The sequence below is a fragment of the Pogona vitticeps genome, chromosome 2 (genome assembly GCF_051106095.1).
Source record: "Pogona vitticeps strain Pit_001003342236 chromosome 2, PviZW2.1, whole genome shotgun sequence".
Classification (NCBI taxonomy): Eukaryota; Metazoa; Chordata; class Lepidosauria; order Squamata; family Agamidae; genus Pogona; species Pogona vitticeps.
In genome coordinates this window covers 79,817,869-79,838,908 of record NC_135784.1, presented here as the reverse complement: position 1 = coordinate 79,838,908, position 21,040 = coordinate 79,817,869, and the positions used below count along the sequence as shown (strand labels likewise).

Below are 21,040 nucleotides of genomic sequence, written 5' to 3'. Positions count from 1 at the left end.
CCTACTATTTAAATTAGATTTATTAGTCTGGCACCAGGCATGTTTTATTTCAGAAGCAATGATCTTAATTTTTCTTATAGTAGCCATCCATTATTTATAGTGCAGATAAGTAGGCATAGCCTGTGAGTTTCAAAATAAGTTTGACGTACCTATAAATCTGTTCATTAATACTGTTTGGGGTGGAAGTGTATGTGTTGTGGCTTTCAGTCACAACTCCCAGATTTCTCCAGGCATCATGGCCAAAATCACAAATATGCACACCTTTTTTTGAGGCAAAGCTGAACATCTGAAAATTGTGTGATCTGTTCTAAGAATATTTTAATGGAATTGTAGCATTGTGACTCAAGGGCTGTGGGAAAAGCACAAATACTGCTGCTTAAAAAATACACTCTGTGTTGTTTCAGTGGCCACACAAATGCTAGCAGAACAGCTAGTACAAATACCTAGGCACATTGAGTTGCTTCTGAACTACCTTGTGTGAGGATGTTTATAAGAGAAATCTTAAAAAAAAACCTGTATTTGATAGTGTTGCGAGATACAAATGTGTCTCCCTAAGCAATAATACCTTTGCAGTAGTGGAATGGCCCCCTGAGATGCAACCCTTAGACTTCAATATAATGTGTTGGAGGGTCTTAGAATCTTTCCCTTGAGAGTTAAGATTGCATCATCAGAGTTTTTCTACACATTGAACTTGGAGGTGTCAGCAACTTGTTAAGTCTGAACAGGATAGATCCTAGGTGTCTAAAATGAGCAAGAAATGGCCATCATCATCTTTAAGCACCTAGAGATGTCTGACTGGCTCCTATTGGAAACAGAATGCAACCTCTCCACACCCCCCCAAAAGGTTCAATTAATTAAGGTTGCCCACGTACAGTGGTGCCTCGCTTAGCGATTGCTTTGTTTAACGATGAAATCATTTAGCGCTGACTTTTTCGGAGCAATCTAGCACTCCGTTTAACGATGGTTCCTATGGGTGATTTTCGCATAGCGATGTTTGGGACCATGCTTCGCATAGCGATGACAGTTTGTGTCCCCCTGTTTCGCTTAACAATGGTTTTGACAGCCTCATGTTGGCTGTTTTTTGTTCCGACTCTTTTTAAATTTGTTGTATTTTTCCCCCCATTGAAATGCATTGAATAGGTTTCAATGCATTTCAATGGGGGAACCTTGTTCCGCTTAGCGATGTTTCCTATGGCGATTTTCACTTAAGGACGGCAATCCATTCCCATTGGAACGGATTATCCGGTTTTCAATGAATTTCTATGGGAAACCGTGTTTCGCTTAGCGATGAAATCGCTTGACAGCGATTTTTTGGGAACCAATTATCATCGTTAAGCAAGGCACCACTGTATTTTAATTTTATGTGGCACTGATAATGTGAAATGACAGTAGTTTTGATAATGTAGTGCTGGAAAATATCTTCTGTGCTAAATTGACGTTGTTTGGATTTCTCTAAACCCAGACTGAAAAACCACAAATATATCTAAAAATACAAGATGGGCACATAGAAATATGATTAAAATGCCTGTTCAATTTGAATTACTATTTAAATCTTTCCTATGGAGATTAAACACAGAAAGACTCTTTGTTCTAAATTTTTTCACTCCTAACATTACCCTTCAGAATGAGACATTTTAAATACAGTATCATACTCTAATTCAATTTATGACATTTCTCCTATTATTAACAAAAATATTTTAATGTTGTGTTGACTTATCTGTATCTACAACTTTTGTTAGAGACTGCATTCTGGCAATAAGAGGGAAATATTCACATGTTGGTAACACAGCACTATTCCTAAGTGAAGCTTCATACAAGAATTCTCATATCCTTTTAAAATAAATACATTAGTAACCAAAATACTGAATATGCTGAATAAATTATTTACCTGTAAATGTCAAGATGGGTAGAAGAACATTTTGAAAGTAATAACTGGAAATAGATAAAAATAAATAACTGTATTTTTACAGATTCTGCACCACATACTTATAATTGTAGTATTTAGCTTAATTGAACCATACAAAATTAGTGTGGAAGCTAGAGATGGGATTTGTGAATTTCAGATTCCATAATTCTCCCTTCTGGGTGTCCTACTAGATGCCTTAGAGACACCTAAATATGCCTCATTTGTGAGGTTTTGAGGCCTAGCTCCTCCCTCGCTTCCCGTTCTTGCCCTGGGGCTAGCTTGGAACTGCCTTTTGGAACAGAAAGCTAGGCAGGGCTATGACTTAAAGCCTTCCAGTTTAGGGCTCTCTCAGAAATGAACCACATTTAGGAGTCTTTGATGGAACTGCCAAAATGGAAAATTACAGGATCTATAATCCAACATTTTCAAAAAAATCCCATTCCTGAGTAGAAATCTGGTTTGTGTCTGCACAAAGCAGTGTTACGCCTTTCTGATTGCTTGAACTAGCCATAAATGATTTGCAGGAAAGTAACCACATAAACTGATAGAAAATTACACAACAGATTACAAACAAAATGTAACAAAGTATTGTGCATAGGAAAGTAACAGAGCAAAATAAAGAAATAAACATTCAAGGCATCACAGAATCTTCAGTTCTCTGTGGTGGCAGATATGCTTTCAGGATATTGTTTGACATTCCTGTCTAATCAGTTCCCTGTTACACAACAGATTTATGTAATAACTGCTACATTATATCTTGAGCTGAGCACAATTCTAGGTCCCTGAGGGTTAACTAAGTTGACATTGAAAGCTATAGCTGAGGTTGACACCAAGTCATCTGAAGCTGTGCTGAATCCAAACTGTTCCCAGCCTAAGGATGCAGGTAATTATTTAGGACTATCTTCATCTTTACGAGATTTTGTACTGACATCATGACTGCATCCCTGGGCTGGAGGAGGTTTGGATCTGGTAACTCAGCTCCTCCTTCTCCTTTCTCCACCACGTTTTTACTCTCCTTGTGTCTGAGCTTAGGCAGCACAATGGTTATGCTGGCAGATCTTTAGGATCAGCAGCACAAGGAAGTGTGCCTGCCTTGTTGGCACACCTGCATAAGGGCAGATGTGCCAGCACAGCAGGCTCCCAGCCATTCAACTCACTAAAGGTGGTGCATCTGTGCTTTAGGATTGCACAGTAAGTTAGGAGTCCATGGCTTAGTAGTATTCCTCATTTCCCCAATTAACAGCAGCATCCTCAGTTGATCTGGAAAATTTCACAGTGCTACAGTTTGATGTACTTGGACAGTACTATAGCATATATACCCCCGGGCCAACAAATAGAAAGAGCCCTTTAGTTTGAAAAAAATATGAATCTGTTTAAATCAGGATAATTATATATTTTAAAATAATGAAAATTTTGCTTTGCAAATTGAAAAAGCAAACAGTATACTTGAGTGGAAATAACTTTTGTTTAAATCTTCACAGCATTTATCTAGTAGACATAGTGTACAACAGAGCACATCACAGGTAAGATAAGTTACAAACCCTTTTTATCACAAAACCCAAATGTACATTAAACATTTAGAACTACTTGTTCAGCCACACCATTTAATGTGAAACTTAAATGCATGCTTCAATATTTTTGAAAATCGCTTTCCAGTGGCAGTATAGTATATTATTACCAGCTTGCAGGATTGAGGTAGGTTCTGTGGCTGAGAAAAAGAATGGTTTATGATAGTGCTGGGCAGACAGTTGTGGCATCTGGTTTAATTTTTACTAGAACACAGATCTACAAACTAGAGTCAGGTACAAAATAATAATCATAATGATCTGTACACTGAGATATGTGTACATATATCTATATCTCAGTGACTCAGATATCTATGTCAGATATCTATATCTGAGTCACCAGGATTGAATTTCAATACCGATCAGCAAAACTGGCCAGAAAAGCCACAGAAAGACTCATTCAAACAGATGTGAAGCACTGAGACTCTGAGATTAACAACTAGTACAAATGGGAATCTTTGGTTTTCCATATGTGGATGAACTATCACTCCTGTCATCCCTTACCATGGGAGAGGCTGCCCGGGATTGATAGGAGTTGGAATACAACAACATCTGGAAGCTCTAGATCCCTCAGCTCTGAACTAGCTGAGGGCCAGCATTGGTACAGGAGTTGTTACTGTTGTTTTCTTGCAGTTTTACTGCCTACAGTGTTGGGAGTCAGACCACTCTGGAGATTTGTGGTGAATCTTCTGTTAGATCTACTGCTAGCTCCTGAATTACCTTCTATCTCCCCCTCCCACACTTCCCCTCCAATGGAATAGGACAGCCCTATGAACCATTCATTTTTCAGGTTCATAGTGCTACATATTTAATATCCCATAGTATTTAGAAATTTTTAAAAGGTACATACATGACTTTAATGAGAACTTGTCATTTGTTAATATTCTATTTAATGATGGGTTAAAAGAGAATATTCTGGTAATGGAAGAGATTTTATCTGCACTCGTATTATATGAGGAAGAACAGCTTTCATTTTAAAGAAATGTTTAAGAACACGTATTTGTGAATACTTTCTACAGAAAATATAGTTGTTTATTTTCCCAAATTAGGTAGATACAATCCGCCCACGTCATGGAGAAGCATGCCGCTTGCCAGTACCTCACCACTTCTTTCTCAGTCTAAAGAGTTTCACTTATAATACAATTGGAGAGGATGCAGATGTGTTCTTTTTTCTCTATGATGTTCGAGAAGGCAAGCAGATTAGGTAAATCAAAATGAGCCTCTTTGTTTATTGGAATGTGAATAAGATTGCTGATTTTTCATTGGGGAATTGTCCATTCAGTAATATTATATATCGGTTAATACAAGCACAGAAGTTATTTCTCTTAAGAGTCCTTTTTTATCATACTTGTCTAGAGCTGTCGCAGTGGGGCAACCTATACATACCTAAATACAATATTATGCTTCTGATAGCAATGAGTAACATTCCCCCACCCCAACCAACAAACACAGGGAAAACAAGGCAAAATAAAAGAGATATACCACTGCTCTTCCAAAAGCCGTGAAAGGCAAGGCAGCAAAGAAAGGCTATAATACAGTCAGATTAAACTTTAGAGGCCTTCAGCACTTGAAAAGGTTGTGGTGCCCCTATAAACACACAGCAGGTCCCACGGCTTGGAAAAAACATTTTTAAAAATATGGACGCTTGGTGGGAGCAGCTAGAATAATTCTAAGAAATGGAGGGAAAAAACCACCTCCTCATCCAGAAAAAAGGCCGAATGGATCCACAGGTGAAGACAGTTGGTGGGACACCATTGAGCTCAGCAGCACACAGATTCCACCTCCAAGGAAGGACTAAGAGCATTTTTCACTGGATTACAAGCAATCCAGGTCTGTCTACAGCTCAAAATTCCCTCTCCACACTCCTGGACTTTTTGAGTGGCTGATCAGAGTGGCCCTAGCTGTGCTATTGATTACAGTTTGAAGACATGAGGTGAAGGAAAGAACAAATGAAAGAGTGAATATGAAGGAATTTGAAACTTTTGTGATCCACTCTTTCATTAAAATGAAGTATTCAGATTTTAGAGGCTCTCTTTCGGAAATTAACAAAAGAACCTCCTCCCCAAAACTAAGAGCCTCTTTTATGTTTTTCCCTTCTTGTGTTAACCCATAAGTCACATCCCTGTCCACTGTCTCGTAACTGTCATCATAGAAGACTAAGCTAACTCCAGATCTCTGAATTAAATTCTTAAATATTTGGAAATTCATACAGTATGTTGCATAGAACATTTTATAGGAAACTCAAATGTTTCGTATCCTTTGTCTTCCAGTGAAAGGTTTCTAGTAAGGTTAAACAAGAATGGGGGGCCTAAGAACCCAGAGAAGATTGATCGAATGTGTGCACTTTTCACAGTATGTAACAATTTTCATTTTCTTTACCTCTCAGTGAATTTTTTATTTTATTTTATTTTTTTGGCAGAGGGAAGTTAGCTTCCACCAAAACTATCTCTCTTCCCCTTCCCCTTTCTCTCTGGGTGTGTGTTTACTGGAGTTAAGAAGCTACACATCCTGTTGTTTAGCATAATAATTGCACTAGAATAGTTATGTTGAATCTGTGGATTTGGTGGGAAAACTTTTTGCTTAAGTTTCATTGATTCAAGTGGGCCTGCTCTACTTGTGACTTACTTTAGTGTAGTAAGTTGCAACTAGAGTAGGCCTAGTTGATTCAATGGAACTTACAGAGTTCACTCATCATTCAGTGTGTCTACTCTAATGTGACTTCTCTAAGGGATAAAATTTCAGACACAGTTTAAAATTCCAAAGATCCAGAAGATAGGACATACCTCCTAGTTGTTTTTCTATTTTAGTTTGTTAATATACTTATATTTTCAAGGTGCAGTAGCCTCTTAAAATGGTGCAAGTTTCACTGCCATGGTGAAAATCCCTAGGAAGCAGAACAGAGAACTTCACTATGGTTTATCATTGGTCTGTGAATTCAAATTGTGGCTTGCAGAAAAAAATGCTTCAAACTGTGGTTTTGGACCTTGGTTTATACGCTCCAAATAAACCATATTTTGTGGACAGGCTTCTGTTTGGACATTGGTTACAAAACAAATAAGGTTAGGCTATGACTTGTGTAATTGGATTGACACCCCTAACATAGAAATAGCTGACAAGGAAGGAATCACAGCTTTTTAAACAGTTTTAAAATATGCTGCTTTTTAAAATTTTGAGTAAAACATTTGAAATGCTACTTTGGGGTTTCCTTATGGGAGTGGGTGCATTATGGATCGTTCCGTTTCCTCCAATGTAATAATGTAAAAGACAGTATAGTTGGAGTACATGGAAACAGTGTCCTGTGCTTCCTCTGATGTAATTCCATTTCTCTGACTTGTGAGTAGATCTGCACAAAGTGGATGCAGCAGAGTCTTGCACTTCCAACCCAACTGGCTCCCTGGTGATGGTTGGAAAATGAAACCTTGTAAATGGAATCCTTTCCCCCCATTAGGCTCAATGTTAAAACAGGGATTTGGTTCCTGGAGATCTTTCATATCTTAAAAATGAAACCTCTGAGGGGAAGTGAGAAAACATCAGAGGTTTCATTTTTAAGTCATGAAAAATGAGGAAAGTATGTTTGCAGCAGCACACTTGATTTTGTGATGTACAAAACTACATCTCCTCACCTCCACTCTCTCGCTTACTCACTGTGTAATACCCTCTGTCTTCTCACTTATTCCTCTGCTATCTTATGTTTGTGCTTAATGATGTAAATCACTAATTTACAGTGCTGGGCACAGTGACTGTAAAACTGAGTTTTGTATACTAGGAGAGAGTGTTCATTTATATTCGAATGGTTGAAGGTAGTGAGGGATTATGAAGTGAGGTGTAAGTTGGTTCCCCCCCCCCATGATTACACTATATGGCATTGCACCTTTGCTTTTGTGTAGGGCAGTAGTTCCCAACCTTGGGCCACCCAGGTATTCTTGGATTGTAATTCCCAGAAGCCTTCACCACCAGCTGTGCTACCCAGAGGTTCTGGGAGCTGCAGTCCAAAAACACTGTATTTGCCCAAGGTTGGGAACCACTGTAGGGAAAGAGAGGAGTTGGTTGTCTATTAAGAAATGTGCCTGTGGTGCTTAAAACTAATTTCCCATTGTACAAACCAATGATAGTGCAGCCAGAGTACATAATTCGATGTGATATACTGTATGTAGTCCTCTGTATAAGGCAAACAGGACAATTTGTATACAAAAGGAATAAATGAACACACGTCTGACACTAGAAACAGCAAAATGCAAAATCAAATGTCAGAACATTTCAACCTCTAAGAGCATTCTGCCACTGATCTCTAAATGGCTACTGTAATAAAAATAAAATAAATTTCAGTGGGAGATTTGAGGGGGAAACAGCAGAAGTGAAATATATTTATAAATATATTTATAAATTACTGTGTGCATCTGAAGGTTTAAACAGAATCCAGGACTTTTCAGCACACTGTATGTGTGTGCACATTCTTTTCTTTGATAAAAGTCTGACTTCAGTACAACCAAACTTTTCCCAAGAGTAGAACTCTGTGTGGATTAATTTATACACATTTTGTGTTAACTCAGTACTCTTCCTGTTGCTAGCATATTTATGCAGTTGGCAGATTCTTTACTAATGTTAATAATGCATTTTCATCTCTTATTCCAATTCACTCAGTTCCCACTCCTACAACCAACTGTGCTGTGTGTGTAAAGCTGTGATCTCAATACTGTGTTCTGTGTATCTGAAGAAGTGGAATGAAATCCACAAAAGTTCACACTGAAATGTTTGTTACTCTTAAAGGTGTTTCAACCCTTTTGCTTCTATTTTTGTTATGCATTTTATTTAAACAATAACTACCTGAAAAGTAGTAGATGTACTGTTTTTCAATTTCCTGAAAAATTTCAAATTTCCACTTGAAAAACAGAAAATAAAAATCCTCAATGAAAACATTTATTGTTGTTTACTCCTTTCATCACCATCTTTTCTCCAGCTCTTTACATCTCTATATGGATATTGTTATGAGATATGTTAATTTTCTATTTGAAAGTAGTATATTATATTAAATATTGTAGAATTTATTTTTATATTTTTTCTAATCCTTTAGGATCTCAGCAGCAAGGATATGAAAAAAGATTTGTACATAGTTGCTCATGTTATTCGTATAGGTACAGTAAGTTTTATTAAATACATTTTAAGATCGTCATTTAGAAATCAACACAAAATAGTATTTTCTATGTGCTGTATTGCTTCTCATTTAATATACAGAGATTACTTATGACCAGACAGGAATGCCCTGTACATTTTGGAATTCTCCCTGCCTTCCCACATCCTGGCCCAAGCTTCACTCCTAGAACTATAGCACAGATTCAACTTGTTATGTCTTCGTGAAAAGAATATTGTAATATTCTTGAATTTTTGAGAGGAAAATAACATATATGATATGAATGTGAGAAAATGTGTAATTATTTTGATGTGTTACATGGAAAATTCTTAAAAGTATAAAAGTTGAAAACAAAAACTGAATTGCAAAATTTGTTTTAGGTCGTATGTTGCTGAATGATTCAAGAAAGGGTCCATCTCATCTACATTACCGCCGTCCATACGGTTGTGCAGTATTAAGTATCATGGACATAATTCCATCAATTTCTGAGCTAAAAGAAGAAAAGGATTTTGTTCTCAAAGTTTACACGTAAGTTATATGTTCTAACTATACCATATTTTCTGTGTATAAGATGATACTTTTGTCTAAAATCTTTAGACTAAAAATTGAGGGTCGTCTTATAAACAGAAGTAAGCTGAGGAGATAAATGCGCTGTTGCGGAATTGCCCATATGTTGCCTCTGCAAACAGGCTTCCTAAAATCACAAGACTTAGTTTCCTCCAATCATGAGCCTTATCACGAGACTTAGCTTCCTCCAGTCACAAGCCTTCTGTGACTGATTTTGGCTGATGCTGAACAAAACTATTGGCACACACCTCATTGAAGGTGGAGTGTGTAGGCAGTGCTCAGATGCAACAGAGACTGGTAATGTTGGAGCGTTCTGAATCCAGAAGCTAAATAAAGTGATATGCTCAAAGCTAAGTGTGATGCATAATATCACAGTACTGGTATGTAAATGTTACCTAATTACTAAATAAAAATGTGTTCTGTTTTATGTTTAAAATATTGATTTCTTAATTTTGGGTTGGAAAAGTGGGGGGCATCTTATACATGGAAAAATACAGTAAATGAAAACTATAGGAACTCTTTGTATAATGTCATATACCTTGCAAGCATGTACAATGTGGGTTCCGTGATTATGAATTAGGATGTGTTTTTAAAAACATCAGTTGCAGAATATATTCATGTTCTTGAAAGGTTATCCCAGCTACTTTTAGAGTCAAGTAACTAGATAAATGCTAACATGCGCTAGATTATGGAGAAGCCAGAGAGTTCCAGAAAGACATCTACTCCTGGTTCTTTGACTACACAAAAGCCTTTGACTGTGTGGACCACAGTAAACTATGGCAAGTCCTTAAAGAAATGGGAGTGCCTGACCACCTTATCTGTCTCATGAGAAATCTATATGTGGGACAGGAAGCAACAGTTAGAACTGGATATGGAACAACCACTTGGTTCAAAATTGGGAAAGGAGTATGAGAAGGCTGTAAATTGTCCCCATGCTTATTTAACTTATACGCATAATATATCATGCGAAAGGCATGACTGGATGAATTGTAAGCCAGAATTAAGATTGCCAGAAGAAATATCAACAACCTAAGATACGCGGATGATACCACTCTGATGGCAGAAATTGAGGAGGAATTAAAGAACCTCTTAATGAGGGTGAAAGAGAAGAGCGCAAAAATGGTCTGAAGCTCAACATCAAAAAAACTAAGATCATGACCACCGGTCCCATCACCTCCTGGGAAATAGAAGGGGGATATATGGAGGCAGTGACAGATTTTACTTTCTTAGGCTCCATGATCACTGCAGATGGTGACAGCAGCCACAAGATTAAAAGACACCTGCTTCTTGGGAGGAAATCAATGCCAAACCTAGACAGTATCTTAAAAAGCAGAGACATCACCTTGCCGACAAAGGTCTGCATAGTCAAAGCTATGGTTTTTCCAGTAGCAATGTATGGAAGTGGGAGCTGGACCATAAGGAAGGCTGACCACTGAAGAATTGATGCTTTTGAATTGTGGTGCTGGAGGAGACTCTTGAGAGTCCCCTGGACTGCAAGTAGAACAAACCTATCCATTCGGAAGGAAATCAACCCTGGGTCCTCACTGGAAGGACAGATCCTGAAGCTGAGGCTCTAATACTTTGGCCATCTCATGAGAAGAGAAGGCTCCCTGGAATAGCCCCTGATGTTGGCAAAGTGTGAAGGCAAGAGGAGAAGGGGATGACAGAGGATGAGATGGTTAGACAGTGTCATCGAAGCTACCAACATGAATTTGACCCAGCTCCAAGAGGCAGTGGAAGACAGGAGGGCCTGCCATGCTCTGGTCCATAGGGTCACGAAGAGTCGGACATGACTTAATGACTAAACAATAAATAACAAAGTAGATATATTTACAGAAATGTGTCCCATACTTAATTTTGCAACTTTCTGATTGGTTTGGTTTCGAAATTCTAACCTATTTCTTTAAATAGCTGTTGTGAGACAACATTCCAGTAGATGGAATTCCATGTTGTTTATATTATAATTAATTTAAAGTTTCCTGCATTGAGTTTTAAGGAGTTAAACATTCCTTAAACTGTGTTAAGGTCAGATTTTGTTTCAAGCTATGATATTTTTTAGAAAGAAAGTTCCTTTGATTTAAACAATTTTTTTAAAAATAGCAAATTTACCCAGACTGCTTCATCACTTGCTTTTTTCCCCTATGATATATTGTGAAGCAGCTTCAACAGTGTGCATCTCAGCTTATGAGTTACTTTCCAATTCCTTGATTCACCTCCAGTTCCTGATTTGTGTTAGGGAAATCAGTATCTCTTAGTATACACCACTTTTCTCAAAAGGTTGACAGGTTCGCAGATTGAAGCAGCATGTTGGAGCACATATGAATAGATCCACGTAAGGATAGGTATGTCTACCCTTAAAAGAAAACATTTTAGGCAAAAATATTCTTTGCAGTTTCACACAGCTTCTGGAGGCAGTTACTGCAAAGATAAGGCTAAATAATATTTATGTTACCTCTAAAGAGTAGTAAAAGAAACTGCTTTGGCAAGAGAGATTAGTTTCCTATTTGTCCTGATAACCAGTGTAGGGTGGTACTAATGGTATGTATGTAGCCTGTTTTTGTTTAAATGCATGCACCTGCTGCGTTCTTTTCTATACCTACAGTGATTCTGTGTTGGTTTATACCTTCTGTCTCTATTCATGTTTTTCCACATATCCTGTAGTAAGAGTATTTTGTTTCATAGCAGTAAATGATTTTTAGAATAAGAATTCAAAGGTAAGGGAGGAGGATACCATTATTAGACCACTAACAGTTACAAACGGAAGCTACTTTTCAATCCATACATATCTTCTTCAGGTGGGCTGGACACCACAGAGCTGTGCATGATACAGAAAAAACATAAAAGCTCCAAAAATCTTGGCCACATTTGTGGGCGAGTCTGTTCTGCTTAAAGCAAGTTGCAAAATGGGGACTGTAGTCTTAGCACAGAGGTATCAGGTTTGGATAGCACCTCTGGAGTTTGAATTTGAATGTCCCTCCCAAGCTTCTTAGACAAAAGAATTGCCAGTCATTCAGCATTCCTCTTCCCTTCCTTTTTTGTTAAAAAAAGAATGAATTTTTTGCACCCCCAGAAGACAGTTGCTCTATGATGTGCCCATCTTCAAGATTCTGCTTTGAAGATCTGTTAAACTGTAGTTATTATTTGTGAGACTGTGGTTTGATCCAGAGACAATTATGACAACTTTTGCTTCCTTTTTACCATTACACATAAATCCAAAAGTATTAGCTTCTGTTTATAGCCTCATGGTTCAGTCAAACAGGGACTTCTGTGTTAATACCTCTGAAGTCAAAGTCAGAAATAATTTATAGTGACAGCTAGGACTGTTTAAAATGTACATGGCAATATTATTATGATAACTCACTTACCAGTTCTGAACTAATATGATTCAAAAAAATATTTCTAGAATTACTGGTGAAATTATTTAGTAACATACAGTGAACATAAAATCTACTACTTGAAAGATTGGTCTGAAATTTCATGCAGCTGACAAAAATCTACAATGCTTTTGTTAAGCCCACACTCTAGATTTGACTTGGATATTCCAGAAGATCTTTAAATTCAAACCCTTTCTGTATTGTCAATATAAATGTACACTTACAGAAATGTTTCTTAAGGTGTTTCCAGTTATCTGCTTTATTCTTTTCTTATTCTGTATTCTTCGTTGTATTCTCTAGACTTTGCTCTTGCATGGTTCAATTTTCCCTCATAACTACCACTCTTCTTTCCTGCTTTGCAAGCCTCAAGTTGTAGCTAACATTCATTTGAATGTCAACTGCCACTGCAGTAATAGACATAAGATCTAATTTTGTTACTATTCTATAGTTCATGTAAAAGGGATTTCCCTTATTGTTTATTCTGTCTTCTTTTATTGTCTTCTTTCTTTTGTTTCACAGTGTTGTGAAACACCCTCATGATGCTCCTTACAGGCTTGTGGCTTCTGAGACCTTCTTTAATCCATTCATTTTCAATGGAGCAGAAATCCTTCTTTGAGTCAGAGAACAACACTGGGTTGATTCTTGTCAATATAGCCCTTTTTCATCAGACATGTTCACTGGAGTGGGGCTGATGGACTGAAGGTGGATAAAAGCCCTTTAGTCTATCAAAGAGTTTCCTAAGATACCTGCTTCAATAATTCATAAAATTCCATCTTTTTTGCTGGAGAATATGTTGCCAGGTCTTACTGCTTCAGCCTATATGAAACACATTAGCATATTCAGTTGCAATTAGAGTTGGTCCATTAAATCAATGGGGATTTGATAAGCTGGTTCCTCCTCTCCATTATGTGGATTTGGTGGGCCTTATGTAGTTGTAACTTACTATATTAAGCAATGAGATTTCAACCATTGTTGGCCATCACATTTTCAGATCCGACACCAGTTCAGTCAGTGGAATCTGTAGCTCTAGCCATTTTGAAGAAAGAGGTTCCTCAAAGGCGGAAACATCTACCCAAAGGTGGAAACGTCTACCCTTTCCTGATGCAGTTAATCAGAAAGAAGATGCATCAGCACCAAAAGGTTCAACAAGCAGAACAAACCATGGTGGAATCACGTCCTTCAGTTTTACAAATGGTGCAGTCTCATCCTTCATTGACAGCCCAGGGGAGACTCTGTGTAATTCTTCCTAGTTGCGCAACCAATCTTTTTAACTGCTGGCAGTTTCCCTAGACATTTTGACAATGACTTCTTGGTAGCCATAGCTGTAGCTAGGAATGGCCAGTGAGGTATATGTTCTATTGATTAATCAGTATTATCTGGTGTGCACAGAGCGGGGCCAGCAAACTATGTGCCTTAAATACAGGTTAGTCTTACTTAGTGTGACATAGAACAGTGTTTGGAATGTAACATTTTTCTATTCACATTGGTGTAATGTAACTTCACGTTATCAATATTTAATGTTATTAATATGTAATGTCACATTACTATTATGCCATCAACACAACCACCCCATTGGGGCTGCATGTGTTTTACCACTTAAGTTACAACAGCTCCAGTGGCTCCCAGTCCATTTCTGGGCACAATTCAAAGTGCTAGTTTTGACTTATAAAACCCTAAATGGATCATGAGAAGAGCTTTTTTGAAGAAGTTCATGGTATCAGTTAGATAAATAACTGTGAAGTTGCCTTACTGCAAATCTAAACATTGGCTTACATGGCCCTGTATTAGACCTTCTGATTTTTGGTGGCTGTCCTAGATCTCAAAAGTCCTTCCTGCCTTTACTGTCCAACATAGCCATTAAATCTAGGAACATATGTGTGTAGTGAAAGTTCTCTTCCATGGAGCAATGAGCCTTTTGCAGTAGATGTTGTCTGACATGAGTCATGAAAAGGAGATACAAAGAATAATTAAATACAATTAATTTCACTGGTTTAAAAACATTAAAAAGCAAACCACAAGTATGTGTGCATAGCCGTTGGCAATCATTTATAGGAAAAGGCTTGCTACCCTTGCCATCTGGGGTCCACTGATACTGGCTTAGCCTCCTAGGAGGTCTCATGTTGTGCTTACCACCATTTGTTTCCTTACCACCAAATACTCTGACATGGCAGAGTTGGTGGTCAGCCATTTGTTTTGAAAAGATGTGAAGATTTTTACTGAGTTCTTTTATATAAGAAAAAAATGAGAGTTTCTTCTTTGTTCTTGCTGTTACTAAGGAGAAGTTTTGGCATCCTTCCAGGGGTCCTGGGGCATCTGTTTCTGGGAAATGGATTTGTGGATAACTGTTTTTATTCATCTGTATGTATCAAATGTCTCAGTAATTAATGAAGAATTATTATCAATTTTTTTAAAAAGGAATGAAGGGAAAGGGGGGGAAGCAGATATATATTAATCTTAAAGTAAATTGTGCAATGAAATTTATTAATTTCCAGATGGTTCATACCTTTTGCACCACTGATTATAGGCTGTGAGCTAATTTCCAGCAATGTGCAACTTCAGTTTTTTCCCTGTTTTCAGCCCTGTAGTTACACAGGGTATTCTTACGTATAACAACCATAGCACTGTTTTCTACTATGGAATTAACTTTTTATGTGTCTATTACATGTTTATAAAGCTGATTCAGACTTGCTGAATTACTAGTAAACTAGCAAGAGCAGAATTCCAAGTTAACAGATTTATTATGTAAAAGAGCAGCTAGTATCCCTTAGCACCAATAGTGTTTAATTGGACTTCAAAATATGACAAAAGGTACTGACTGAAAATGAGAGCTATTATCTGTACCATCTCAGATTTTATCATCTCTGTACGATCTTCGTTAAACACAGTTGCTTAGGTTTCTTTTCTTCAGTGTATTGTTATTCAAAATAATTATAAACAGTTTCCTTAGTATGCAGATTATGTACATATATAATTAAATCTTCAAAGGCAATAAGTAACACTACCTGTCCTTTTCTAGGTGTAACAATGAAAATGAATGGTATCAGATCCATGAAAACATTATTCGGAAATCCAGCACCAAATATACAGCACCAAGTTCAAACTATGGTAATGCATAATTTTTCCTGTTTTAAAACTTATACTTGCTTTTTGACATGAAAACATTGTAAAACATATAAAGTAGTTGCAATTAATTAGCCAATGGACAGGAAGAGTCAAGGGCTAAGAATAAATACAAATAACAGTGAGGCATGCAAACTTACAGCAATATCATGAGTAGGATTGTGTAGCAGTGGGTTTCTCTGACTACAGCAAAATGCACACCTTTGGATTCACATGTACCTCGGACAGTAACACAAAGCTAACAGAGTGCGTTTAACCTGTACAATAAATTAGAATAATCAATTAAAACAGTATCTGTTTTTCTCATCTGCTCTTGCACATACTCCACAACACTCTCTTACCTGCTATCTTGCATGCAGTCAGTCCCCAACGGTTTTCCCCCTTTGCTCTCTTACACCTGTGCACAACACACACTGTTTCTTACAATTGTGTTCCTTTTTGTTCTCTTGCATGTATTTGTTTCTTTGTTTGTTTGATTTATATCCTGCCCATCTGGTATATTCTACCACTCTGTGCGGCTATTATGTAATATAATTTTATGTTAAAAATATTTTTTAAAAGTTTTTTTTTAAAAATGGTTCTAGTTTTTTGTGAGCCTGAATGGCTAGTAAGATGAAACTCCCTATTGATTGACCATGTAGACATTTCTGTGTATGTATGTAGAGTGGAGCGGACACTCCAGCTTCGCATACAGCGTCGAAACAACACGGGAAGTAGCAATTACCGGTTATAAGTCTTTGCTCAATTGGCGTAGAGCAGGACGCCAGGGGCTACTTCTGACGGTGGGAGAGGTCATTGCACCTCACTAGGTAGATACCGCCCGCCTTAAGCTGGGCAGCCCCCAGCCAGTAAGGTGCTACCTCGCCACGGTCTGTTAACTTCACGGGGTGCGTGGGGTTTAGGGTCAAACCCGACAAGCAGATCGATAACCGTGCACCATGCAACAATCGTAAGAAAATTTCTGCCCTTAAGCTGGGCAACTGGAATGTATGGACAATGACCCCTGGCTTTCCTGACTACGGCTTTCCTAACGACCTGCAAGAAATAGACGATGTGTGCAAAACAGCTGTCATTGACATGGAACTGAGTAGACTGCAGATGGACATTGTTGCCTTACAAGAGACAAGACTGCCAGACTCAGGATCTGTCAAAGAAAAAAACTTCTCATTCTTCTGGCAGGGAAAACCATTGAATGAGACCAGGGAATATGGTGTTGGCTTTGCAGTCAGAAATACTCTTCTGAGATGCATTGTTCCACCTACTGTGGGGAGTGAAAGAATCCTGTCTCTGCAGCTCCACTCATCAGCAGGACCAGTAACCCTCATTAGCGCATATGCACCAACACTGTCATCCACTCCAGAAGTGAAAGACAAATTCTATGATGATCTGGCAGCTACTATCCAAAAAGTCCCTGAAAGAGAGGCACTGTTCATTCTTGGAGACTTTAACGCTAGAGTTGGTGCTGATCATAATTCTTGGCCCACTTGTCTAGGCCGTTTTGGCATTGGAAAGATGAATGAAAATGGCCAACGCTTGCTGGAGTTTTGCTGCTATTATGGTCTTTGTGTCAGCAACACATTCTTTAACACCAAGCTGCAACACAGAGTTTCCTGGAGGCATCCAAGATCCAAGCATTGGCATCAGCTCGATCTAATCCTCACTAGACGTTCCAGCCTTCCTAGTATTACGATCACACGCAGTTACCAGAGTGCTGATTGTGATACTGATCACTCCCTGGTGTGTAGTAGAGTAAAACTACGAACAAAGAGAGTATATCACACGAAAAAGGAAGGAAGACCACGTATTGACATCAGCAAGACTTGCGATCAAAGAAAAGTGAAGGAATTTGCCCAAGCACTTGAGGAAGTCCTTCCAGGTCCGGCTAATGCAAATGCACCTGAACGATGGGAACACTTCAAGAACACTGTCTATAACACCGCCTTGTCCACCTTTGGCAAGAAGACCAAAAAGATGGCTGACTGGTTCGAAGCCCATTCAGAGGAGTTAATGCCAGCCATCGAGGATAAGAGAAGAGCTCTAGCAGCATACAAAGCCTGTCCTAGCGAGTACAACTTGCAAGCTCTTCGAGCTGCTCACAGTCAAGTCCAACAGGCTGCCAGGAGATGCTCCAACAATTATTGGCTCCAGCTCTGCTCTCAGATACAGTTAGCAGCGGACACAGGTAACATCAAAGGAATGTATGATGGTATCAAGCAGGCCTTAGGTCCAATACAGAAGAAATCTGCTCCCCTGAAGTCTGCTACAGGTGTGCTCATCCAGGACCGAGCACAGCAGATGGAATGCTGGGTACAGCACTACTCTGAGCTATATTCCAGAGAGAATGTAGTAACCGAAGAAGCATTAAATAACATTGAGTGCCTGCCTGTCTTGGAAGAGCTGGACAGCGAACCAACCCTAGCAGAAATAAAAGCGGCCTTGGACTCCCTCGCCTCCGGCAAGGCACCTGGAAAGGATAACATCCCCGCTGAAGTGCTGAAATGCTGTAAGGAGATCATCACCTCCGAACTGGATGAAGTCTTTTGTCTCTGCTGGAGGGAAGGTGGAGTACCACAGGACATGAAGGATGCAAACATTATCACATTGTACAAGAACAAAGGAGACAGGGGTGACTGCAATAACTACCGTGGCATCTCTCTTCTTAGTGTGGTAGGGAAGCTGCTTGCCCGTGTTGTGCTGAAGAGGCTCCAGGTGCTTGCAGATAGAGTCTATCCAGAATCACAGTGCGGATTTCGAACTAATAGATCCACCACTGACATGGTATTCTCCCTCCGACAGCTGCAGGAGAAATGTAGGGAACAACAACAGCCACTCTTAGTGGCCTTCATAGACCTTACAAAAGCATTTGATCTGGTTAGCAGGGATGGCCTTTTACTTCCCAAGATTGGATGTCCACCTCGTCTCCTTAACATCATCAGATCTTTCCATGAGGGAATGAAAGGCACTGTAGTTTTTGCCGGCTCAACATCAGACCCCTTTGACATCCTAAGCGGAGTGAAACAGGGCTGTGTCCTCGCACCAACACTTTTTGGGATCTTTTTTGCTGTCATGCTGAAGCATGCCTTTGGAGCTGCAACCGAGGGCGTCTATCTCCGGACTAGATCAGACAGAAAGCTCTTTAATCTCTCTAGATTGAGAGCGAAGACCAAAGTCCAACTGAAATGCATGCGGGACTTCCTCTTTGCAGACGATGCAGCCATTGTTGCCCACTCTGCTGAAGACCTCCAACAACTCATGAATCATTTCAGCAAGGCCTGCCAAGACTTTGGACTAACAATCAGCCTGAAGAAAACACAAGTCATGGGCCAGGGTGTGGACTCACCTCCCTCTATTACCATCTCCACACAAGAATTGGAGGTTGTTCATGACTTTGTGTACCTCGGCTCAACCATCTCTGACAGCCTCTCTCTAGATGTCGAGCTGGATAAACGCATTGGGAAAGCAGCCACCATGTTGTCTAGACTCACAAACAGAGTATGGCTCAATAAGAAGCTGACGACACATACGAAGATCCAGGTTTATAGAGCCTGTGTTCTAAGCACACTCCTGTACTGCAGTGAGTCATGGACCCTTTGTGCACGGCAGGAGAGGAAGCTGAACACCTTCCATATGCGTTGCCTCCGACGGATTTTTGGCATCACCTGGCAGGACAAAGTTCCAAACAGAGCAGTCCTAGAACGAGCTGGAATTTTCAGCATGAACACATTACTGAAACAGCAATGTCTACGTTGGCTCAGGCACGTCGTGAGAATGGCTGATGGTCGGATTCCAAAGGATCTCCTCTATGGAGAATTAGTGCAGGGAAAGCGCCCCAGAGGGAGACCACAACTGCGATACAAGGACATCTGCAAGCGAGATCTGAAGGCCTTAGGAATAGACCTCAACAGATGGGAAAACCTGACATCTGAGCGTTCAGCCTGGAGGCAGGCGGTGCATCACGGCCTCTCCCAATTTGAAGAGACCCTTGTCCAGCAGGCTGAGGCAAAGAGGAAGTCACAAAAGCAGCAAAACCAGGGAGCCGGACAGGGGACAGACTGGATTTGTCTTCAGTGTGGAAGGGACTGTCACTCTCGAATTGGCCTTCTCAGCCACACTAGGTGCTGTTCCAAGCCCTCCATACAGAGCACGCTACCATAGTCTTTCGAGACTGAAGGATGCCTAACTAATGTAGAGTGGCTTTTAGGTCTCCCATGGCACTTCTGCCACCCCATTGCTGTTGCTGGGTGTACTGACTAAGGACTAAATGAAAGTTACACAAAAGGTGCACTTGATTTTTGAAGAAGCTGTGTAAGATTGAAAATTCTGATGGGGTCCTACTCAGCATCAGGTGACAATTAAATATGTAGTTATATTTATTTGTAGCAGATGGGGTCAGATTCGCAGCAGTGAGGCTGTCCCCCACATGTATTGTTTCTCTTGTACAGCAGACTATTCAACAATGTGAGACATGAAAGGGCTTTAGCCTTTATCATATATCCTGCATTATTTTGCTTTCCAGAATATTTTCAAGTAAATGATACATAAATACTTCCTGGGGCTCTCAGTTGTTTCTCAATTGCTGAAGTAGAGAGCTTCCTAATGGCATGTACGTAAGAGGTTATGTTCCTATTCTAAGTGATGCCTGAAAGATAAAAGGCCTCCAGCATTACTTCCAAATCTACTTATTTATTAGCATGACCAAATTTGCAATGTGTTTGCAGATGTGCTTTGGAGCTAGCACTTCTGTTTCATCAGCAGTGCATTTGCCACATGCACAATCTCAAGTTGTACACACATAGTTATGATTTTGTCCACCATTTATCTATTTAATTATATTATATATATGCCACCTTTCTCCCCATAGAGGATCCAATGTGGCTCACAAAAATTAAAATTAAACAGTAATGACAAATTTTAAAACACCATAAAATATAGTTTAGAAATTTGAACAGTTATCTATATTAAAACTGCAGTTAAAAATGGGACCAATCCATTTCAGATTGTTTTAGGGTTGGAGCCTACTGTTTAATTTGAACAGTTCAGAATGGCTGAAATAGATATGATTTTCTTGCTGTGTTCTGGGGTTAGGGGTGTGTGGTTCCTTCGCATCAATTTTTCAATATCATGAAGTGGCTTAATAAACAAGCCACTTCCGGATTTCAGCAAATTAATTAATTATTCTGCTCAGCAGAGGGCAAGGAAGTGAAAGAATGTTTTAAGACAATTGTTGATGGGCTCTCTCATGTATAATTAAAAAAAAATTGCAGTCAAATCCATGGACGTGGCTTTGGCTGCAATCAGCTTCTCAACAGCTTCTTGGGTTATTGGGGGCTTGTGCATATGTATGTGTTATATGTCAAGAAAGTTATTAAAGGGGCCTTTT

General features: G+C 39.2%; 1 protein-coding gene across 22 annotated transcripts in view; it reads left to right on the top strand.

Moving 5' to 3' along the window:
- Positions 1-21,040, top strand: part of DOCK3 (dedicator of cytokinesis 3) — a 291,232-nt gene that overhangs the window by 105,640 nt on the left and 164,552 nt on the right. For all 22 annotated transcript variants that reach the window (XM_078385476.1, XM_078385471.1, XM_078385469.1 and 19 more), the window contains exons 8-13: positions 3,388-3,429; positions 4,521-4,675; positions 5,742-5,823; positions 8,543-8,603; positions 8,980-9,127; positions 15,557-15,645. In XM_078385476.1, the coding sequence (XP_078241602.1) occupies positions 3,388-3,429; positions 4,521-4,675; positions 5,742-5,823; positions 8,543-8,603; positions 8,980-9,127; positions 15,557-15,645 (577 nt within the window). The remainder of the gene's footprint in view (positions 1-3,387; positions 3,430-4,520; positions 4,676-5,741; positions 5,824-8,542; positions 8,604-8,979; positions 9,128-15,556; positions 15,646-21,040) is intronic.